The sequence below is a fragment of the Myxocyprinus asiaticus genome, chromosome 8, assembly GCF_019703515.2.
Source record: "Myxocyprinus asiaticus isolate MX2 ecotype Aquarium Trade chromosome 8, UBuf_Myxa_2, whole genome shotgun sequence".
Taxonomy (NCBI): Eukaryota; Metazoa; Chordata; class Actinopteri; order Cypriniformes; family Catostomidae; genus Myxocyprinus; species Myxocyprinus asiaticus.
Genome location: NC_059351.1, coordinates 3,995,982 through 4,020,589, shown reverse-complemented (window position 1 = coordinate 4,020,589; position 24,608 = coordinate 3,995,982). Strand labels below are relative to the sequence as shown.

At 39.6% G+C, this 24,608-nt stretch overlaps 1 protein-coding gene across 1 annotated transcript in view; it reads left to right on the top strand.

Moving 5' to 3' along the window:
• The first annotated feature begins 1,735 nt into the window (after positions 1–1,735).
• Positions 1,736–24,608, top strand: part of dnah6 (dynein, axonemal, heavy chain 6) — a 105,387-nt gene continuing 82,514 nt past the window's right edge. The window contains exons 1-30 of the mRNA XM_051704715.1: positions 1,736–2,011; positions 2,201–2,338; positions 3,797–4,077; positions 4,967–5,234; positions 6,281–6,415; positions 6,513–6,627; positions 7,031–7,145; positions 8,020–8,188; positions 8,361–8,468; positions 9,448–9,558; positions 9,664–9,753; positions 10,224–10,344; positions 10,435–10,586; positions 11,021–11,173; positions 11,429–11,680; positions 12,694–12,822; positions 13,640–13,753; positions 16,159–16,302; positions 18,455–18,610; positions 18,846–18,896; positions 18,985–19,077; positions 19,760–19,879; positions 20,042–20,222; positions 20,501–20,597; positions 20,699–20,906; positions 21,508–21,672; positions 21,754–21,864; positions 23,029–23,154; positions 23,286–23,441; positions 23,800–23,961. Coding sequence (XP_051560675.1) covers positions 1,736–2,011; positions 2,201–2,338; positions 3,797–4,077; positions 4,967–5,234; positions 6,281–6,415; positions 6,513–6,627; positions 7,031–7,145; positions 8,020–8,188; positions 8,361–8,468; positions 9,448–9,558; positions 9,664–9,753; positions 10,224–10,344; positions 10,435–10,586; positions 11,021–11,173; positions 11,429–11,680; positions 12,694–12,822; positions 13,640–13,753; positions 16,159–16,302; positions 18,455–18,610; positions 18,846–18,896; positions 18,985–19,077; positions 19,760–19,879; positions 20,042–20,222; positions 20,501–20,597; positions 20,699–20,906; positions 21,508–21,672; positions 21,754–21,864; positions 23,029–23,154; positions 23,286–23,441; positions 23,800–23,961 — 4,497 coding nt within the window. The remainder of the gene's footprint in view (positions 2,012–2,200; positions 2,339–3,796; positions 4,078–4,966; positions 5,235–6,280; positions 6,416–6,512; positions 6,628–7,030; positions 7,146–8,019; positions 8,189–8,360; positions 8,469–9,447; positions 9,559–9,663; positions 9,754–10,223; positions 10,345–10,434; positions 10,587–11,020; positions 11,174–11,428; positions 11,681–12,693; positions 12,823–13,639; positions 13,754–16,158; positions 16,303–18,454; positions 18,611–18,845; positions 18,897–18,984; positions 19,078–19,759; positions 19,880–20,041; positions 20,223–20,500; positions 20,598–20,698; positions 20,907–21,507; positions 21,673–21,753; positions 21,865–23,028; positions 23,155–23,285; positions 23,442–23,799; positions 23,962–24,608) is intronic.

Genomic DNA, 24,608 nt, shown 5'->3' with positions numbered 1-24,608 from the left:
AATTACTAACTACTAATTACATCTTCTACAGTGTAATTAGATTACTGTACTAATTACTCAGTCTGAAAAGTAATTGCATTACTTATTATTACTAATTACTTTCTAAAACCCTTATCAACCTCGACCGGATGAAAAATACAAGGATAGGCATGAAACTGTTCTTTTAATTCTTTCAAATAAATCATATAAAATCAAATAAATTATTCATGAACTTGCCAAATAATTTAAGGGGGCAGCGTTAAATTAGAAAACATATATTTTAACATTAGACGGTAAATTCCGATTTTAAATTCACTGTTGTTTTATATAGAATTGTTCTCTAGTCTATACAGTATATATTTTTTTTTTGCTCCCCTTTTCTCCCTAATTTGGAATGGCCAATTCCCAATGTGCTCTAAGTCCTCATGGTGGTGTAGTAACTCGTCTCAATCTGGGTGGCGGAGGACGAATCTCAGTTGCCTCTGTGTCTGAGACCACCAATCCGCGCATCTTATCACGAGGCTTGTTGAGCGTGTTACCATGGAGACATAGTGCGTGTGGAGGCTTCACACTATTCTCTGTGGCATCCACACACAACTCACCACGCGCCACACCGAGAGCGAAAACCACATTATAGCAACCATGAGGAGGTTACTCCATGTGACTCTACCCTCCCTAGCAACCAGGCCAATTTGGTTGCATAGGAGACCTGCCTGGAGTCACTCAGCACGCCTTGGATTTGAACTTGCGACTCAAGGGGTGGTAGTCAGCGTCAATACTTGCTGAGCTACCCAGGCCCCCGTCTATATAGTATTTAATGCAATAACATCAGTAACTGTAATTAACTTACTGGAAAATTAAGAGTAATCCCATACACCCAACACTGACAGGAGCTGCACTGGCATGACTGGAAAAAGCCTCCTGAGAGCGTTTCAAAGATGGCCGACAGTGGACTGACTTGCTAGAAAGACTTTGATTAGATCAAGTACACTACATAGAACCTTGAGGTAACAATTGCAGGTTACTTGCCTTTTTTTCTTCTTAAAATAATAATTGGAAGGAAAATAATTTATTCAAATAAAAGTTGTCACTATTCTTGAAGCTTTTATATTTGTAAAGCACTGTGATTGTACTCGGCTGTGAGTAGCCTAACATTCGCTGATCATGGCAAGGTTATTAGTTCAGGCAGCAAGAAGCACGCACGTGTTGTCAGAAGCGGAAGTAGTGAGACGTTCGCTTCGTTGCTAGGTAACCATAAACAGTCCAGTCGAAGAACGTAACCGTCATCCAGCTACCCAGTTAAACATAAGGACATTAAAAACATGTCGTCACTCTAATTTAATTTACATATGAGTAGCATTTCACACTGTTGGTCTTGTAAACACATTTTGTAAGTATATGCTGGATATTGCTGCCTATTATAGGACATTCATTCCGCCGTTTAGTTCGTTAAAAGTCATACCTACAAAGAGTGGTGGGCTGTTAAAGTGATATAAACGATTTAACGATATACTAATACATTTGAAGATATTAAGAACATAATTTTGGTCAATGTTGCTGTAATTTGACGCAAGTTTTAAAGGCAAAATAGCACGAGACTTCCTGCACGTTGCATAGCAACACTGTACAATAATTTTGTTGTGTAGTTTCATTGTGGCCGTTCACTGCGACTCTGTCACTAACATTCTGTGTTTCATAGAATTTACTTTCCAGCAACTGGAAATCACGCAAAACAGGAGGAACGTTACTGTAGGTCATGCACTCTTTCCAAAAAGGGATTTCGAGGAGCCAGGGCGGGCCAGAGCAAGATCATGGCAAACAGAAGTTGTTTGGGACGGCTACACCTTTACCCGTGTCTACCAACTTACTTGGTTCTCTGACACCTGTTGATGTGGACAAACTGAGGAGCAGACTTATCTCAGCAGTGCCCAGTCATCCACAGCCAAACCCGGATGCTTTGGTGTTCCCTCACAGAACCAAAGCTCAGGAGAGACAACGGGCTGCACAGAGATCAGCACAAGTTGAGATGTTGGTAAGGGGAATGCCACCAGATGAGGACTCCATGTGTGTATATTTTGCTCATTAAACAATTCTCATTCACTCATTCATTTTTCTAGTTGACACACATATTTATAAATAACTGCTTGTGCAACAGCAAAGCATAACAATGAATATCAGTCCTGTAAAAAGATATGACTACTTGATCTGTGTTTTACTGTAGCCAATTCTGAAGAGACACAGTGGAACCCGGTTCAACGTGAGCCCTAAGATGCCTTTTCCCTCTGATGAGACCCAGTCAAAGAGACGACCCTCCCCACTACACCTGCCCAGAATTCCTGAGCATGTCAAAGACAGACAGGTTTGACCACTCTCATCATAAACACCTCGTGTGTTTCCATTCCTGTATGATAAGGTTGAAAAGAGTAATAGTGATGGGAGGTTTGCTTTATACATTTATTAAAGGTGCTTTGTGTGATGTTAGCCTTTCTGGAACTTCTGCCAGGCTCAGCCACTAAATAAGGAATGCCCCTTCTTTTCAAAACCACGCCCTTCTTAGATAGACCGTTGTAATCAGAGATGGAGCCGGAGAGTAGCAGTGTGTCATTTCAGATTTTTAAAAGCGCAAAATAGCGTTTTTGCACAACAGAGTAACAAATTAGAATTGTTTATGAAACTGAATATTGCGTTTGACTTGAATGATCCGCTTGAACATTCACACTCGCAGTTTCCTTCCGATATACGGGTTGCCCTGTAAACATGCAAAATGATTGACAGGCAGAAAGTGCCTTAAAGTCTTCAGATTGGCTAAACAAAGAATCTGACGTCGACCCGCTGGCACTTTTTCAAGGTTCCCACACGTCCTGAAAATCCTGGAATTTTGCAATGCAGTTTTCCAGTCATGGAAAAATCATGGAAAATTTGAAAAATGCCTTAATGTCCTGGAAAGTAATGATTTGTTCTGGAAAATATTTTAGTATAATAAAACTGTTTGAACATGCCCTATGATCTGCGATGCAGAAAACACAGATGGAATCACTGAATCCAGTCATAAATATTGCATTAGCTATAAAATCGGAATGTCACGGAATTTGACATATTTGTGATGAAAATGAATGTTTGAATGCATAATTAATCTCGATATGTCCAAGTGTGAATACTAAACCACAAAAGGCTGCAATTTAATTAAATAGATATATAATCTGCATGTCCTGTGTCCTTCAAAATAAATGTGTGAAGCCGGCCGGTCGTACACTGAAAACACCTCATCATGAGCATCACGTGTGCTCTGGGTGTGTTTGTGTGTAGACAGTGAGCGGAGCACTCTGAAGCGTGCAGCACATACAGACTATATATAGTTATGTATAGTTATTTGAATGAAATCAGCTTTTTGGGGTTTAATAATCGCACTGGGCCATGTAGCAAACTGCTTATCCGGAGGTGAGAAACTACCGTCAAAAGCACAGAAACAGCTAAATAAAAGCTTGATTTAAATGGACACGTGAAATGGGAAAAAATATCTTTTTTAATGCAATTAAATAATAATAATAATAATAATAATGTATTAAAGCACTTCTCCTGTGTTTCTGCTTAAATATTACAACCGTGTGGTACATAAAATGTCCTGGAGATGTCCTGGAAAATTGTGCCTTGAAAAGAGTGGAAACCCTGTTTTTTGTTTACTATTTACATAGACTAGTGCTATTACAGGAACAGGTGTGATATTTCTGGACACTTAATTCTGTGATATCTGTCTGACGACTGTAGGCAAGTCTCAATTTATTGAAAAGGACTTTTGTGTTTTATATGATGATTTCAGGTGCAGTTGACTCAGGGCACATTCAGTGTCCCGTCCCCTACTAAAAAACCAAAGAGCTCATCCAAAAGTAGCTCCATTACTGTATCGTCTCTGAGCCACACCCCTTCTCCACCACTGGCTAGTACGCTGCTGTTCAACTCTACAGAGGAAGTCATCCATGCCAAAATTCGTTCCCCACTTGACATCATCCAGATCATCCAGAATAACCCTCACTTGGGATTTCTCTACATGACGTCAGCAGCATCTAAATCATCAAACAAATATGATACATACAACCTTAAGTAAGACATATGGTGTTTGCACAGTCCATTTAGAAATGTGTTTACTTACAAAATAGTGCCCAAGTAAATAATAATAATAATAACAATAATAAAGAAATCTTGCATATAGCAATAACAGGGCAATAGTACAGCATATTGTCACACTGTGTTGGGTAAGTTATTACAATGGAACCTGCCATCAAACAGCCTATTAAAGGCTTTTCAGTAAAAAAAAAATAATAATAATTAATTAATTGTGTAAAGTCATAACATTTCAATATTTAAAAATGTAAAAACTTGTCATTTACACAGTTGGTTAAAATCTACCTTTATTAAATTATTGACCCTTGCATGATATGCCAATGTGATGTTATTGTGTTAAGTTGTTTATCCAACAGCCCTTACAAAAATATGATATTGGAATTTTAGTTTGGAGGATAGACTTCACTAAAACTATTGAGATTTAAGAGGGTTTACATATAGGTGTTTGAAACCAAAACCACTGCTAGAGAAAACACACATTTGTGTAATTGGACATTTGACTCCCTTGTGACAACTTCCGTGTGTGACAGCTAGCCCTGATATCCCCTATAGAGTTTTTTGGGGTTTTTTTTAACAATAGTAAAGCACTAGTCTGGATAAGTATGAGGGAGTCCAACAATGGCTAAGTAAGACACATGATAGTGTCACAGTTTGACAGAAGTCATATACTTTATGCCCAGTATGCTTCAGATACAGTATCACAAATATCACTTGACACACAACAGAGTGTACCAGTGCTGTTACTCTTTATTCTGTATTCATTATACTGCAGGCTTCATCAGACACAGTAGCATCAACAAATAAATAAACCATTAAGTGTGTTGGATTAAATGTTTGTCTCTAAATACTCCAATTTCTATTTCAACAGAATCGTAACATTTGACAATATCAACAAGTCAGACTACTATACAATCAGCACTCATGCAGTTATGCACTACTTTGGGGCTGAAGTGGACTGTTTGTCCTTAGAGCGCTGGGAGCAAGAGTACCAATATCACCAGCAGCTCTTGCGCATTCCTGTGTTTGCCCTCTTCCGCAAGTGGAAGGCTTTCCGTGTGTGGCGGGCCAATGTGCGCTTCAAAAAGATCAGTAAATGCAGGCGCTCCCTGCAAGAGCATCTCTTCATTCTCAATGAGGTTTGCCAAAGTTTATAGTTTATTTATGAATTTTATAGATATGGAATATGGCTTTACGAGTGGATAATTCTTGTAAATTTAAAACTTTTTATATGAAACAGTATGTAGGCGCTCAGCCTCTGTTTATTTGTAGTAGAGTGTAAACTATTTGAATGTAGGGATTGATTTGGAAAAACTATTAAAAATGATATATTGAATGCTAATAAGTTAAAGTTATAATTTACCCCAAAAATAAAGTTCTGCTATTATTCAATTATTTCTTTCTTACTTGGAACACAAAAGAAGATGTTTTTTTTTTTCTCCCAATTTGGAATGCCCAATTCTCAATGTGCTTTTTAAGTACTCGTGGTCGCGTAGTGATTTGCCTCAGTCTGGGTGGTGGAGGACAAATCCCAGTTGCCTCCGCATCTGAGACCGTCAACCCACGCATCTTATCACGTGGCTTGTTGATCGCATTGCCACAGAGAAATAGCATGTGTGGAGGCTTCACGCCATCCACCGCGGCAACCACGCTCAACTCACCATGCGCACCACTGAGAACGAACCACATTATGGCGACCACGAGGCGGTTACCCCAGGTGACTCTACCCTCCCTAGCAACCGGGCCAATTTGGTTGCTTAGGAGACCTGGCTGGAGTCACTCAGCATGCCCTGGCATTCGAACTAGCGAACTCCGGGAGTGATAGCCAGCGTCTTTACCACTGAGCTACCCAGGCCCCTACAAAAGGAGATGTTTGACAGAATGTTAACCTCAGTCACCCTTTACTTTCATTCTATCTTTTTCTATACAATAAAAGTCAGTGGTGACCGAGGTTACCTGTTATCTTGCCTAACATCTCATTTTGTATTCCACAGAAGAAAGAAGGTCAAATAAGTTTGGAACAACATAGGTTAGTAAATGATGACAGAATTTTTATAATGGAGTGAACTACTTGAAGCACACATAATTGTATGGGTAATTCTTGATTATCCTGCTGAACAATGTATTATATTCTCTATGAAAGGGCAACAACATTGTGGTTAAAAGTATAATGTCTGTATTTCAGTCTCTGCGACCAGCGCTGATTGACATCAGGGAGATGTGTTACCGTATCAGTGACATGCCTCTGTGTCGACTGGAGAAGGACCATACATATTCACTGATGGAGTTTCAGAGTGCACAATACAAACAGCTGGAGGAGGTGAGAGAGAGAGATATGTGTTTCTGTGTTTACACATGTGCTTGTGTGCTTCTGTTGTTTGTATCTGTGATTGGTTATATGTGTGTCTGTGATATAGGTGTCTTCTCGTCTTGATAAGTTCAGGGTGCTGGTAATGGAAGTGGCCAGAAGTGCCTGCCGAAATGCTTTGAAAGAGTCTGGACACACACCTGACTATGGAGATTTGGAGACTGGTAATAATACATATATGCAGATGTTTTTTTTTTTGTTGTTTTCACCCAATTTGGAATGCCCAATTCCCAGACATAGCATCTTCACGCCACCCACTGCGGCAACCACGCTCAACTCACCACGTGTCCCACCGAGAACGAACCACATTATAGCGACCACGAGGAGGTTATCCCATGTGACTCTACCCTCCCTAGCAACCGGGCCAATTTGGTTGCTTAGGAGACCTGGCTGGAGTCACTCAGCACGCCCTGGGATTCGAACTAGTGAACTCCAGGAGTGGTAGCCAGCGTCTTTACCACTGAGCTACCCAGGCCCCCTGATATATGCATATGTTAATATAAATGTGTATGCAATAGCAGGTAGATGATGCATGTGTTTGCTTTTTTTCTTTCATGCATGTATCAGATGGTAATGACGAGTTACCATCACCTGGATTTGGACTATTCCTTGAGGTTGCACCTGAGAAGATGACTTACACTCAGCAAGCCCAAAAGAGAGACCAATGCAAACGGCTTACTTGGTAAGTAAGAACCAACAATACTGTCAGTAAAAAAACAGCTCACAACACACGTCACAACTCTGAATCCTTAAATCAGCCAGACTGCCACTGTCTGTCCTGGGATTATTTAGAGTGGATAAATATGTGGATCATCATGTAGTTTGAAAACATGATCAGTTGGCGTATTGGTAACATTTTTGCCTCAAATATGATTCCGGGTTCTAATCCACTCTAATATAAAATTTTATTTCAATAAACAAAGATTGTATCTGAATGTGAAAAGTGAAGCGAGTGGAATAAAAAAAAATGCTGCTCTCAATTTCTGCCACTGATAACAGTCTCAACGAGTACTTATTATAACATTAAAAATAAAAAGAACAAATTTTAGCATTGGTTTGCCTCTCATTATAACACACATGAACAAAATGGAAATGCCTGCTCAAGAACTGGAGATGTTTTCTCTATTTTAGACACATGCCTGACACAAGCTATTTTAAAAAGTGGTGGGGACAAAATTGGTGATGGCAAGAAGTGGTGGGGAAATCATGTCCCACCCATCCCCACCATAAATGACAGCTCAGGGAACAGCTCAGTGACATACTGTATGTCAAGCTCCAAAACAAAAGTCCACTATAAAACCACTATAGAACTAGTCCATGCAACTTATGCACTAGGTGCGCTGGTCCTTTTTTTGAGCTTGGACACTGTAAACTGTCGTTGTACTAAATGGAAAAGAGCAACATGATTCTTCAAAGATTCTCCTATTGTGTTTCATGGGGAAAAAAAGCATATAAGTTTGAAAACAACACGAGGGTGAGTAAATAATGACACAATTTCTATATTTTGGCAAACTATTTCTTTAATTGAGGTTAAGCACTTTTCTTTGTCTCCACAGTTTCATCAGACTAGCTGATTACCTGATTGTGAACACCATGCACGCTCTCGTGGTCAACTCGGTTGGTAAGCTTCTGAGTGTGTTTCAGGAGCATATTACACACACACCTTCACACGCCCTCATTCAGAGCTGGGCAGGCAGCGAGACCAGCCACAACCCTGACATAAAGGTTAGAATGTTTGTGTGTTTGTGTGATGTGGTGTTATGCCACATTTGGGTGGGGTTGTTTTTGTGCAAACGTGAGATTTATTTGTTGCAGTCTGTATCTTCGTGTGGATGTCTATGTGTGTCTGCACAAAGGTAGTAAGTTTGGAATTAAGTGCAGTGTATGTGTGTTACAGGTCTCTACAGAGCAGAATATGGATTCTCCTCACCAGCCAATGTTCATAACTGAGTTGATCCTGGACACACACTCCTTATCATATCAGCCCTCTATTGATGACTTTCTGGTTTGTGTTTTTGTGTGTTTGTGCATGCAAGCATTTATGTCAATCGCTTGTTATCAGCACATCATAAAATCTGAGTTGCAAAGCTGTCCACAGTATTTACAAGGTTCCCATGGTCATGAAAACATGGAAATATCAGGGAATTTTAATATGGGGTTTTTTAGCCATGGAAAAGTCATGCAAATTAATAAAATCTTAAAAGTCATTGAAAAAGTCAGGGCAATTTCTGTTCTAAATATACCTTTTTCTATTTGTGCTCTGCTCTAAAATATTTCATTGTACAAACTAAAACTTTCACACAAGCCATAGTGATGTTCAAGTTGTGAGTGAATTGCTCTATTTGGTTGTCTCTTGTCAATTAATTTTTACTAATCGGTCTGAATGATTCATCAGAAAATCAACCTGAATCAAACTGATTTTTGATAATCTCATCCACTTACCACAAACAACTGGAAAGGTTAGGGAAAAGTTATGGCAATTCATTGGTCAAAAGTGTGGGAATCCTGCCAATATGTGTGCAACCGGTCCTGTTCGACCCACTCAGAGCGGGATTCGAACCGCGTCTCTGGCATGGCAGGACGCTAAAGTCTACAGCGTCAGTCGCTAGTGCTCCTCTTGAGGCCAGGGGAGTGAGGTTTACACATACTGCACAGCTATCACGTACCAGCTGGCTCCAGTTACACTCACCCCCCTAAACCTCACTCTCATCCGGGTCATGGCACCACTGTAAACGGTCATGCTCGACCCACTCCGAGCGGGACTCGAACTGGCGTCTTCGGCATGGAAGGCGGGCACGCTAATGAGGATGCTAAAGGCTACAGCCTCTAGCGTCAGTCGCTAGTGTGCCGCTTGAGGCCAGGGGAGTGAGGTTTACACACACTGCACAGCTATCACATACCAGCTGGCTCCCATTACATGTGCACACTGCAAATGTTTGTGAATGGTGTGTATCTCACATCTATGTATGTATTTGTGTGTACAGGAGTGTGTAGCAGAGATTACCAGGTGGTTTCAGGAGACAGTGTTGTCTCTGGATACTTTGGTGCAAGACTCCTACTTTGATGCTTTTACTGAACCTATTATCAATAAAAAGGTCAAACGAGACATTTACTGCTCCTTCATAATGTGGCCTTTGGTTGAGGTGGAAGACAAGGTAATTGACTGATGTTTGTATATGCCTATGTGTGTGGTGTTTCAGGTAGAGGAGAAGACATTTGAGAATGGCCCGAGTCTTGAGGAAATTCTGGAGGAGGACAGTGATCTGCAGGACATCCGCCTCAATATTAAGGTTAGAAAAAAATTAATAAATGTGTTCTAATACACATATTTAAAGGTGCATTCAGTAATTGTTTCCTCAGTAAAAAGTTAAAGAAATGAATTTTGAAAACTGCTTAAAATCATGTACTCTCAAAGTCGAAGACTCCAGTTATATCAGTAACCTAAAAAAAAGGTGTATTCTACACAGAGCAGGGCCGCCATGTTGAGATCACATGACCAGCCAAGTTAGGGAAGCACATGGCTGACAAAACACAAAGCCATGTGCTGACGTACAACGCAGAACATAGCCAAAACAGACAAACATAGAATACTCCAGCAGCATCATGACAGAAATAGTAAAGTTTCATCCATGATTTAAAGTGTTAAATAACAGGGTGGTTACTGAGATTAAGCGAGTAGTATTCGGCTGGTGTAAATTCAGTTAATTTGGTTTTCCACAGCTGGTGGTAGACTGTGAAAATGTTTTCCACCCTCTTTCAGCAATCTATCCAGATTGCGTTCGATGCTGCCAATGTGTATGCACATACATTTCAGCCGTTCAGACTGTTTTACCAAGAAAATGAAGCCCTGGACCTGGAGGCTCTCAAAGAGCAGGACCATGGTACGAAATCATCATTATAATCATTAACATTATCAATATCATGATCGTTGCACACCTCTTATGTTGTTTGTGTTTATGCGTATGATGCAGAGGTTGAGTTTTTTGAGGACAGTCTGGATAAATATCATCGGGAGCATGAAGAGGCTTTAGCCATCAAACAGAAAAGACCTCTGGGAATTCTGCTAGTGGACACAACACAACTGAAGCACAAACTTGTACCATCCCCACTGCGTTGCCTAGAGGTTACAAACTTGAGTATTCCTTTATATTTGCTTCCCCACTGTCCCTGTTTAAAACACTTGTATTGCTGCGGTACCTACCTTTTGGATGCTGGTCCCCAGCATGAAATACTGGTGTGCTGGTGTCCTCACCAAGTTTCTTCACAAGGTTAACCAGCAAGACTTGGTACTGTACTCAGCAGCAAAAATGCTGGTCAACCTGCATGTTCTCGCTGGCGAAGCTGGTTGATCAGCATTTTGTTCCAGCATAGACCTGCCTGCAGCAGCATTAACATTCATGCTGGCCTGAGCTGGTCTTTTCAGCAGGGGAGTTACTTAGGGGTATACACTCTAGAAGCCCTAATATGAGTCACACACACAAGCACACATTTTATAGCAATTTTCACTAGACGAATGCACAGATACATAAACCTACTAATTTTGAACCTCTCCTCCAGGCCATTAATGACATCCTACCTCAGCTGGCGAAGAGAAAGATGGATGACATCATTGCCGAACTTCAGGACGCCCAGTTCAAACTGGATTTTGTTCCCACGGTAACCAATGAATATGTCAACTCCCTCAACTTCCTGGAAGAGATTCAGAAGAGGGTAAGAATCAGAAAGAGAACCATGGCCCTTCAATATGTTTTGTGTTAAAGACCCCATGAAATCACTTGACAAGCTCAGTTTTATTTCCTGTGTTGATACATTACCTATTGAAGGGCTCATCTCCTATATGAAACAGCCTTTAGTTACGTCACAGGCATGAACCATGATTTGCTATTTGCTAGTAGGTGGTTGTGGTATTAGGGAGAGGGATGTTGTCATCTGTTAATTTGTATTAATTTTCTGTCTCTCTATCAGATTGAGGTGCTGGAAGAAGAGATTGAGACTGTCTGTCAGATGTACAAGTTGATCGAGTGTTACTCACTCCCCACCCCTCCTGAAGATCTTGCCGTGTATGCCACATTGCTGCCATGTGTATCTGCCATAAGGAACACCATAGACAAAGCGTTGGGAGAGCGGGAATCTAATGTGGACAAATTTTGTCAACACCTCCAGCAAGACATCAACCAACTAAACAACAAAGTGCATGAAGTGAAAGAGCAAGCAGAGGTGAAAGAGAGGAGAGAGAACTAAAAGAGTATTATCTCAATATATCGTCGCGGTCCGATAAAAAAAAACATGTATCTCCACTTTTGGCAATTTTGACTTTTTATCATAGACGGAATGCGCTGAATGACCTGAAAATCCTAACTCTTCCTACTGTTTGACTTGTGCATTGAAATGACCAATGAAAAGATGTTTAATCAGGCGATCTGTTTAACAAGTACCTCCATTGGCCTTGAGAAGTGTCCATCAAAACCCTGTATGTCCGCCCTTATGTTTTGAAGAGCGTCAACTAATTTACCTCAGCTGTCCGGCAGAAGTGTAGTGAAGAAACTGCCTACATCACACTGGCTATGTGATATCCCTGATAACCAAAGCCATTTATGCATGCACAATGTCAGGTGGCTTTAAAAAGTACACTATACCAGCCGTATGCAGTTGCCAGATTTCCATCTTCGTGAAAATGAATATATTATGAACCCGGAAAACGGGTCTCGAAACCGAACTTCCCACTCAACAACTGGACTAGAAACCCTAGTCATAAAACTGATTTCGATCTAAAATAGTAAGTGAAAGCTCAGATTATATCCAAAAAACAAAAAATTCTCTAGCAATCGATATTCCTACCGAGTTCTGGGAACATGAACAGTTAGATTTGAGTCTGTAACTGAACATGCGCCATTGGAACCCATGATAAGAAAACTGTGTATGTCCACATTCGATAACAAAAATCCATGCAAGTTCAATTAAAATATCGAACAGTTCACTAAGTGATGTGTAATTATAGAATTCTATTTATAGTGCTAAATGTGGCTAAAATATTTTATTTTTGATTCATTTTGTAAAATTGTTTATGAGAAAAATAGTTTTTCCATGCTCTTGAAAAATAAATTTTATGGAGATACGTGCTTTTCATCAGACAGCGATGATATATACTGTATGTAAAGTGTCATTATAGTTACACTTGTATCTTTGTAGTTTGTAGATCAAATAGTTATTTACTGATTTTGTCTCTCCAGAACCATCAGCTCCTTGACAAAGATGCAGATCGCTCTAACATACGCATGCTGCTAGGAGATATTCAGATCTCGATCGATGAGCTGCAGGCTCAAGCCTTCCAATTTAAAACTTACCAAAAGAATTTTAAGGTCAGTGTTCCTTTCTGTCCACTAGAGGGCACAGCTTCTCTGTTCATTCTTTGTTAAACGGATAGTTCACCCAAAAATGAAAATTCTCTCATCATTTACTCACCATTATGCCATGCAAGATGTGTATGACTTTCTTTATTCTGCAGAACACAAATGAATATTTTTAGAAAAATATCTCAGCTCTGTCTCTTTCTTTGAATCTCCAAACATCACATAAAGCCATCATAAAAGTAATCCTTAAGACTCTAGTGGTTAAATCCAAATCTTCTGAAGCGATATGATAGGTAGGGTGAGAAACAGATCAATATTTATTTCCTTTTTTTAAATTTAAACCTCCACCTTTGACCAGCCCATGTAGGTGGCGATATGTACAAAGAATGCAAATCGACAAAAAACTAAAGAAGATGAATGTGAAAGTGAAAGTGGAGAGTTATATATATATATATATATATATATATATATATATATATATATATATATATATATATATATATAAAAGACTTAAATGGATTTAACCACTGGAGTTATATGGATTACTTTTGTGTCTTTTATAATTTTATGTGATTTTTGGAGATTATGTGAAGTACTGGCCGCCATCCACTTGCATTGTATGGACCTGCAGAGCTGAAATATTCTTCTAAAAATCTTAATTTGTGTTCTGCAGAAGAAAGAAAGTCATACACGTCTGGGATGGCATGAGAGTGAGTAAATGATGAGAGAATTTTCATTTGTGGGTGAACTATCCCTTTAAGTGGATCCTTGTCTGATTGATCATGTTGAATTGTATAAGTTTTTTAATCTGTGTTTGACTATGCAGGTAGAGGTAACTAAATATGAGGCATTAGAGCAACTGAGTGCTGAAGTGAAGCTGAAGCAGTTACTCTGGGAATCGCTGGAAGAGTGGGAAAATCTAGAGAACAGTTGGATGCAGGTAATATTATAGTAAAGCGGCAACTGTGTCTTAATTAGTTTTACATGACCATTTTCCACCCTCTCTTAGAATTGCTCCGGTACCTTTAAGTCTTCTATATGTAAATACTATAAATGACCTCTGTTTTGAATAGAGCCTGACCGATATGGGATTTTTGAGACCGATACTTATTTTAGAGAGGGAAAATTCTTTGTTAAAATCCCCAAGAATAATAATAACTGAGTCCGAGTATTGTTGTTCTGTGTCTGTGATTTGATCAGCCAGCTGTTGCAGCGTGGCATTCAAACACGCTTTTGGCGCAATATGCACACTCACCAGAATAAACGAGGAAAACTCCCGCGCCGAGTAGAAAGGCTTACAGTTAATAAAGAGCGCTTCCAAATTAGGACAGCGCATCTTCTTTAACGTTGTTACATCTGTACACCAACTTTCATTGATGTAAAAGTGTGTTCCACCGCCCCTCGTTTTCCCTGTTAACTCCGCTCTGAACAGCTGGAAGCCCAGCAGATGTAACGCGCTGTCCGGAATGGCTTCACTCAGCCAGGTTTCTGTGAAGCACAAGGCAGCAGAGGTTGAAAAGTCCTTGTTTGTGCAGGTGAGGACATGGAGTTCATCCGTTTTGTTAGGGAGAGAGCGGAGATTCACAAGATGAATGCTCGGCAGCGTTGCTTGAAAGCCCCGCCGACGGAGCTTGACCAGCACGCCTGCTCGTCTCCCTGCGTGAATGTTCAGCAGTTCGTCTCTGGTAAAACTGACTGGAAAAAGATTACTAAACACAGGACAAACAAACAAAAACAACAAAACAATAGAAGCGCTCCACACCGAGGCGGCCATCTGCAGCGCCACCATGATGTAATTTTTTTTGTTAAAAATGTCCCCTGTCAGGGACAAGGTTAACATTATATTAGTTATATAAAAGGATAGAGTCATTTTTTATTAACTTTCCAGTATGTATTTCACAAACTAGTTAGCAATTTAAGGAAAAGAGACCACTCAAATTTGCACCGTTTAACTCCGCCCTGTCTGCAGAACCATGTCAGCTCAAAGTCAGCTCTGTAAACAATGGAGTTGGAGCGCGCTCTGCTGGACAAACTATGCTATGACACCAATTCTAAAGCATTGTTTTCTGCATTATATGTTCTGAAAAAAAGTTTTCATATCGGTAAAATATATGCCGATACCGATATATCGGTGAAAGGCTAATATCGACCGATAATATCGGACACTAGTTTTGAATGACTAGCCTCATCAGAGCATGTCAAGTAGCTAAATACTGAATAGGCATTGATGTCTAAACATGGGTGCTAATATGTTAAAGGGATAGTTCACCCAAAAATAAAAAACTCCTTTACAGACCCTCATGTTGCTTCAACCCTATATGACTTTCTTTTTCTTCTGTGGAGCACAAAAGGAGAGGTTTGCCAAAATGACAGCTTCAGCCACCATTTACTTTCATTGTATGGGAATTTTTTTTTAAATAAAGGGTGACCGAGGCTGTCAGTCCCTAACATTCTGCTTAACATCTCCCTTCATGTTCCACAGAAGTCACTCAAGGTTAGAACAAACATGGGAGTATGTAAAGCCTAGTGCACACTACATGACTCAAGCTTGTCTCCTTTGATTTTGAAGTCGGCGACTGGTCTGTGACTAGAAGTCTCAGAATGTGTGACCAATGGTCGTGTAGTGTGCACACTCCTGCAACTCGCTCTGACTAGTCGCAGATGCTATGATGGATTTCAAGCCTGTTTGAAATCTGGCCAATAAGTTGTCAAGTGTGTGCACTGTCCCAATGAGAGAGATCAGCAATGAGCAACAGCCAATGAAATATCAAGATAAAACATGAGGAGAGCAATGCATTGGGAAGCACGATCCAAAAAATAATTAGTAAATAAGATTAAAAATATCACCCACGTCTCCACACCCCGTGTCTCATAATTATTTTCAGCGTTTTTTAAGTTTCTGTTCTGTGCTTGAGTTTGTGAATACATTTCGGGATCATAGCTTCAGTCAGGGAATAATGGTTGTGTAGCTGATACACTCAGTCTGTGATCAGTTGTGTAGTAACTATTTCTATGTGCTATGGTTGTGATGTCACAGTCTTTTTTTCAGCATAGTTTCAATTAATGGGTGGATGAATGAGAGAATCTTACATAATGAATGGTATGTCTACATAGTAGGGCTGCAACAATGAACAACTGTCAACAATGATCAACATCAGTGGCAATTCTTGAAATAATGGCTAGCAGTTAAACATCTCCCAACCCAAAGGTTAAGGGCTAATCTCACAGTGTTAGTAACTAAAGAGTTACTAAGATCACAGTCATTCTATATTTACGGCCTTGAACAGTCATTTTGATTTAAAGTGTCCTGTAAATGGCAAATTGTCAATTATGTCTCTGTTACAGAATAAGTTTGATGAGTTGGACCCAGAATTGCTGAGTAAGCAGGTGATCAAATTTGCCAAATATGTCAGCCAGCTGGAGAAAGGACTGCCACCAAACAACGTGGTGCCCTGCCTCAAAGAGAAAGTCGAGAGCATGCGAGAAAAGGTGGGTGAGGTTGGCACTGATGCCAGCATGCCATTACTCTTCAGCTTGCTTTTTGTTTTAAGGATTCATTAAGTTAGAAGTTCTCTGCTGTGTTGCCCTTGAACTGTGGGGAAACTGTCAGAACTCCGATAAACACTGTATATACAGTTGAAGTCAGAAGTTTACATACACCTTAGCCAAATACATTTAAACTCAGTTTTTCACAATTCCTGACATTTATTCATAGAAAACATTCCCTGTCTTAGGTCAGTTAGGATCACTACTTTATTTTAAGAATGTGAAATGTCAGAATAATAGTAGAGAGAATTATTTATTTAAGCTTTTTTTTCTGTCATCACATTCCCAGTGGGTCAGAAGTTTACATCCACTTTGTTAGTTTTTGGTAGCATTACCTTTAAATTGTTTAACTTGGGTCAAACTTTTTGGGTTGCCTTCCACAAGCTTCTCACAATAAGTTGCTGGAATTTTGGCCCATTCCTCCAGACAGAACTGGTGTAACTGAGTCAGGTTTGTAGGCCTCCTTGCTCGCACACGCTTTTTCAGTTCTGCCCACAAATCTTCTATCGGACCGAGGTTAGGGCTTTGTGATGGCCACTCCAATACCTTGACTTTGTTGTCCTTAAGCCATTTTGACACAACTTTGGAGGTATGCTTGGGGTCATTGTCCATTTGGAAGACCCATTTGCGACCGAGCTTTAAATTCCTGACTGATGTCTTGAGATGTTGCTTCAATATACCACATAATTTTCCTTCCTCGTGAAGCCATCTATTTTGTAAAGTGCACCAGTCCCTTCTGCAGCAAAGCACCCCATCAACATGATGCTGCCACCCCCATGCTTCACGGCTGGGATGGTGTCCTTCAGTTTGCAAGCCTCAGCCTTTTTCCTTCAAACATAACGATGGATATTATGGCCAAATTGTTCAATTTTTGTTTCATTACACCAGAGGACATTTCTCCAAAAGTAAGATCTTTTTCCCCATGTGCACATGAAAACTGTAGTCTGGCTTTTTATGGCGGTTTTGGAGCAGTGGCTTCTTCCTTGCTGAGCAGCCTTTCAGGTTATGTCGATACAGGACTCGTTTTACTGTGGATATAGATACTTGTCTGCCTGTTTCCTCCAACATCTTCACAAGGTCCTTTGCTGTTGTTCTGGGATTGATTTGCACTTTTCGCACCAAACTACGTTCATCTCTAAGAGACAGAATGCGTCTCCTTCCTGAGCGGTATGATGGCCGCGTGGTCCTATGGTGTTTACACTTGCGTACTATTGTTTGTACAGATGAACGTAGTACCTTCAGGTGTTTGGAAATTGCTCCCAAGGATGAACCAGACTTGTGGAGGTCCACAAATGTTTTTTTTGAGGTCTTGGCTGATTTCTTTTGATTTTCCCATGCTGTCAAGCATGCACTGAGTTTGAAGGTAGGCCTTAAAATACATCCACAGGTACACCTCCAATTCAGTACACCTCCTATCAGAAGCTAATTGGCTAATTGCCTGAAGGCTTGAGACCATTTTCTGGAATTTTCCAAGCTGCTTAAAGGCACAGTTAACTTAGTGTGTGTAAATTTCTGACCCAATGGAATTGTGATATAGTAAATTAAAAGTGAAACAATCTGTCTGTAAACAATTGTTGGAAAAATTACTCATGCCATGCACAAAGTAGATGTCCTAAACGACTTGCCAAAACTATAGTTTGCTAATATTAAATCTGTGGAGTGGTTAAAAAATGAATTTTAATGACTTCAACCTAAGTGTATTTAAACTTCTGACTTCAACTGTAATCTGTTTGAAATTGAGCCATTTCTTTGTTAATTTTCGACAGGCTACATTGCTACCGGTACCTGTACTTCAGAACTTTATCAAAAATATACGATTTGGGAATTAATTGCTGTGAATTTATTTGTTTTGTTTAAATAACTTTTGACTATTTTGATCAGCAATAGTATCAATATGTTAATTATATAATAAGTCAAGTTTTATATCAATGGATTCACCCATTTTTCCCTTTCTGCAATGATCATCGTCTAGTATCAAGCTTTCAGCTGATCCATGTTTACTGAATATTGACAACATCAAGTCAAAGCATCGGTGCACATATCCGGTGTAGACACTGTATGTGACTGTGTATTTGACATTCAATGTGTTGCGTAGTTACCGGTGATCACAGACCTGCGTAACCCATGTCTGAAAGCTCGTCACTGGGAGATGTTTGAGGCCATTGTGGAGGCCAAACTACTGCAAGACCAGCTGACACTCGCTTCCTTACAACAGCTCAACATCTTCCACTTTGGACCGCAAATACAGGAGGTGAGAAAAACACTGAGGCTGTGTCTCTAAACCTAGTGAGCTGCCTATCTAGGTAGCATGTTTTGGCATCATAGGCATGTTTCAAATTATCCAAAAGCACTTATGATGCCCAAACACACTGTCTAGGTCAGTACCTCGCTAGCTTTTGAGACAAAGCTTGAAATGAATGAATAATTTTTTGTGTATGTGTGCTAACAATTATTTCTTTAACCTATGAATCCTCTCAAATGCTCAGGTGTCAGGACAGGCCTCAGGAGAAGCATCTCTGGAAAATATTATGAGCAAGGTGACACCTTTGTTTATAATTGTCTTTTCACAACATTCATATACATTGGTATATTTATCTTTATGTATACTGTACATACTCTTAATAGATTGAGGAATCCTGGAAGACAACAGAATTTGTGGTGCTGTCTCATCGGGACTCCAAAGATGTGTTTATCCTCGGCGGTACTGACGATATTCAGGTGAGAGCGTTTGGGAACCATTATTCACAGTATTTATATTTCACAGTATTTATATTTATATGTATATCAATGTCAGGCTAGTCGGTATGCTCAAAAACCTTTTCTGGGGAGTCATGAATGGTTTATAGTGGTCTCTTGTGATACTAGTGGCACTAGTGGTAGACTATTATATCGGTTTTGCCGATTAATCAGTGCTGATAGTTGCTTTTTGGAACTATCCTTATCGGCAAAAATCTATGGTGATAGTTGTCAATAGTTTTTTTTTATTTTCATTATTTCGTCATTTCAAAATAAGAGTCCCCGATGTGTTTCATATTGTTTATACTTAAAAGACCCGCGTTATGCAAGTTTTGGTTGAACAATAAACTGCATCTGGGATTTTCATTTAGGACTCTTTTTCTGTGCCCGTCACAGTAAGGAAAGAATAAGAATTTTTGACATTCTATGAATCAGTTTTAAAAACTATCAGCCGATTAATCGGTTATCAGCCTTTCCCACCATCTTAGTTATTGGAATCGGCAAAATCCACTTTCGGTCTACCTCTACTCTGCACATTTAGCTGGGGTAGAAGAAAGTATTTTAACATTAAAAAAGTACACACACCAGCTTAAACGTTTAGCACTTTAGAACTTTTAGCAATTAGTTATTTTGTTTGTATTCTGTGTGAATGTGATTTTTGTAGGTGCTTCTGGATGACAGTATTGTCAATGTGGCCACAGTTGCATCATCGCGTTATGCAGGTCCCATCAAGGCCAGAGTGGAGAAGTGGCAGAGACAGCTTTCCCTGTTCAGCCAGACCTTGGTAAAGCAGAGCGTCAAGAACATCATCAAGAAAAAAATCCACATTCACATTATTACATTTTTATTTATGTCACATATTATGTTCTTCATAATGTTTAGAAAATATTCCTTGGCTACATTATGCATATATTTTCTCTCCCACTCCCTTTTCTTCTGTTTCAAGGATGAGTGGTTGACCTGTCAGAGAAACTGGCTTTATCTAGAGAGTATTTTCAATGCTCCTGATATCCAGAGGCAGTTGCCTGCAGAGTCTAAGATGTTCCTTCAAGTGGACAAGTCCTGGAAAGAGATAATGAGGAAGGTCAACCGCCTGCCCAACGCCCTGCGTGCTGCCACACAAACAGGTCTGATAGTATAGCTGAGCAAACATGCAAAGCCTCATTGGGCTCATATTTTAGTATTCGAATCCACACAGGGACGTAAATTTGTTGCGTACAATCTAAACTCAAGCATCAGAATAAAAGTTTTACAAAAAAACGATTCTTGTCCAGTTTCAAAAAGAGTTTTAATTTGCAAAATGGTGCACCAAAAAATATAAAGCTGTACATAAAATGCAACAATGGAAAATGGTATAAACTATTGACAACTTTTGCCAGTGTAGCCCTTTAATATGTCTCCTCAGGGCTACTGGATGTATTCCAGAATAATAATGCACTACTGGAGCGCGTTCAGAAATGCCTCGAGGCTTATCTAGAGTCCAAGAGAGTTATCTTTCCAAGGTGCCTATACACACACAACATTTTCAGTGTTCATCAGAATACTGATTTCTCTTCATACCGTGTCAGTACTTGACTCCCTCATGTTCTGGTTCTTGGCTCAGGTTCTACTTCCTGTCTAACGATGAACTGTTGGAGATTTTGGCTCAGACACGGAACCCTCAGGCTGTGCAGCCTCATTTGAGGAAATGTTTTGATGCTGTATCCCAGTTGGAATTTGGCCTGCTGCCCTCTGCTACACCTGGAGGGGTCGAGACTGTGAAACAGTACAATAATGACATCTTAGCCATGGTGTCACCCGAAGGAGAAAAGGTTCCATTTCCTTTTCTTTTCTTTTTGGTGAATCAATATGAAACCAATTCAGTACATGCAGGCCAAGAGCACTCCTCTTCTGAGTGCCTGATCATGTTCTGTACACAAAGTTTAATCATTTACAGTAGTGACTACGATCAAATTTATTCCTGAAATATTTAAGTAGTCACACAAGTTTTCAAACTAAAACACAACTTCTGTATTCTGTACTAATGGTTGGGATTTTGATTCATCCCAGTGACTCAAGTCGTCTAAATTTGTTCACAAAAATGATTCATTCACTGATTCGTTCACTGATATGTTCAGTGATCACTTCTAAAAGTTAAACCTTTACGCCAATGGGTGGGAACAAATGACCGTCTTAAATGTGTTTTGCGTGAACAATTTGAGTCATTCACGACAGAAACAAATTGAATTATCCTTTATTGAAAATTTGCTTGTCAACAAACCTACTAATGGTAATTTGGGCAATTAACTGTAGCATTTAAATACGGTTGTCACTTCCAGAACTTTGCAGTGTGTACTGTAGGCAGTCATAGCAATGGTTTATAAAATAAAAGAATGTCTAAACACTGTGTGTGTGTATTTGTGTGTGCTGTAGGTGACACTGGGGAAAGGGCTGAAAGCTCGTGGAAATGTAGAGGACTGGCTGGGGAAGGTGGAGGAGGCCATGTTCTCCTCTCTCAGAAGACTCAGCAAGGCTGCGATTGCTGATTACCAGAGCAAACCACGAGTGGAGTGGGTGGTGGCTGGGCATCCTTCACAGGTGTGTACTTGTCTGGGTGAAATTGTGTGTGTTTGTCTGAGTGTGTGCAGGCCATTTACCTGTGATTTGTCATTTCTGCAGGTGGTGTTGACCATCTCTCAGCTGATGTGGTGCAGAGACATGGACAACTGCCTAGAGGGAGATCATGACCACCATCAGGCTCTCCAAGAATTTGAGCTCATTAACTTTGAGGTGACATTTGTCAAAAACAATAGCTTCTATAGACCAAATTTTTTATCTTTATATTGATTTCTTTATTCCTTCGAAGTTCCCTTGCAAGTCCTGTACACTTTAGTTATCTTTCAGCTGTTTGTGTGTTACATTCATGTGATTTTTGTGTATACTGGGTGGGTATGTGTGTGTCCCTGCTAAAAAAGACCAGAATTGCTGGTCACCAGCATAGGTTGCATTTTGGATGCTCGTCTCCAGCATGGGATCCTGTTGTCCCCATAAGGATTCTTAAAGGGATAATGCCTCCCAAAAATGAAAATTCTGTCATCATTTACTCATTAATGAATTACTCATGAATCACTTGTTTTGTTCCAAAGCTGTATGACTTTCTTTCTTCCATGGAACACAGAAATGTTCAGTTATGTGTGAATGACTGACAGCATCAGTCACCATTCACTTTCATTGCATCTTTTTTTGGTAAGACTTTACAGTAAGGTTCCATTCGTTATCATTAGCATAAGGTAAAATGAACAAATAATTAACAGTATATATTTTTACAGCATGTATTCATCTTTGTTAATATTATTTAATAAAAATACAAGTGTTAATTGTTAGTTCATGTTAGTTCGTTGTGCATTGACTAATGTTAACTAACACAACTTTTAAATTTTTTAAAATGTATTAGTATATGTTGAAATGAAAATTAACCAAGATTAATAAATGCTGTTAAAGTATTGTTCTTTGTTAGTTCATGTTAACTAATGTTGTTAATTAATGATAACAGAAGGAACCTTATTGTGTAGTGTTACCCTATTTTCCATACAATGAATGTGAATTGGGACTGTGGCTGTCAGACCCTAACATTCTGCATAACATTTATTTTTGTGTTCCACAGAAGAAAGAAAGGTATATGGGTTGGAGTAAAGTATGAGTAAATTATGACAAAATATTCATTTTTGGGTGAACTATCCCTTGTAATTTGCTTAACCAGCAAGAGTACCTTGATCAACCAGTGTACCACAAATAACCATGCTGGTTGACCACCTTAACCATGACTGTGGTGGTTTACCAGCTAGACCAGCAACAAACCAGTGCAAACCAGCCTGAACAAGCATGGGAATGCATGCTGGTCTAAGTTGGTATTTTCAGAAGGTTATTTATCTGTATTCGTCTATGTGTAAACAGAGATTGAATGCTCTCGCTGCTTTGGTTCGTGGAAATTTGCCCAGTCTTCATCGGAATATCATCACAGCTCTCATTACCATAGATGTGCATGCCAGAGACATAGTCTCAGAGCTGGTCAAAGAGAAGGTTTGTTTCTTTTCTTCTTTTATCACACAGGGGTCAATAAATGTAGCCTGTCTGCAATAAATTGTCTACAGTAAATGCTGGTTATTTGCCCATTATCTCTAATAGTTCAGGGGATTACACTGTGTTTCTAGGTGGACTCCAGTGATAATTTTGAGTGGCAAAGGCAGTTGCGGTATTATTGGGATGTGGATTTGGATAACTGTGTTGCTCGGATGGCTCTGTCTCAATACATCTATGGATATGAGTATCTGGGAGCATGTCCTCGTCTGGTGATCACCCCACTGACGGTGCTTCTAACATCCTTCTTACTTTATATTACCTCTAAACATAACATAGCATATCTCTCTGACTTCATCCATCTGTTTGACTGAGGGCTCCAGTTCTTCTCCTTGTTGTTAAAGGTGACCAGTGTCAAAAATGAACTGTTTGATTAAGGGGCAAATTTTACTATATAATATTTACTAAAATTAAATCAATATCAAATACAAAAGTAGCTGTAAATAAAAAATTAAAAAAAGCTTTGTTATAATACATTATACAAGTAATCACTATGTTAGATTATCTAATACTTTCACTTTTGGAGATGCTAGAAGTGTTTTCTTCACATTCAGCAAAGTGTATATCTAAGTTTTTTTTCTTGTGTAGGATCGGTGTTACCTCTGCCTGATGGGGGCACTGCAGCTGGATTTGGGCGGAGCTCCCGCTGGTCCTGCAGGCACAGGCAAGACTGAGACCACTAAAGACCTGGCCAAAGCTCTGGCCATCCAGTGCGTGGTCTTTAACTGCTCTGATGGACTCGACTATAAGGTGCTGCAAATCAATCTCTTTGCCTCTCTAACTTTTAATATCTTTTATTTGTTCCACATTAATTTTCTTTAACAGTCTTCAGAAGTTAGAGAACCAACATCACAGAGATGACCACATTTTCTTGACATTTTGCAATTATGAAATCATTATCTCCATCACTAGGAGGCAGCAAAGCCCCAACTCAGTTCTCTGTACATGAGGCACACTGCAAACATCTCAAAAGATACTGACAAGAACTTAAAAAACTGTCTAAGCCAGAGACATAGTGTTTGTCTTTATGCTATGTGGAACACAGTATTGTCCCTGGGTCTAGTGCAACCTTTCTCACACATACAGAATTTTACCATCAGCTGAAGTATTGACTTCGATTTTTTGTAGATCACTGCCCTCCCCGGAGGTTATGTAGGCACAGTGATTATCACAATAGGAATAGGCCATCGAGGCAGCAGGATGTTGAGGATTTAGTTATATCATACTTTAGGATATGCTGCCTCAGCACAATGTTAGTCATTAGTATCAGGATGCTGAATCGGTTATGCAGGAAATTTAATTTACTTAGGAGATAGAACCAAACAGACATCAGTAAATTGCCTCTTTTGTGCCGATTGAAATGGCAACCAGTGATTGACTCCAATTGGGTATTGATA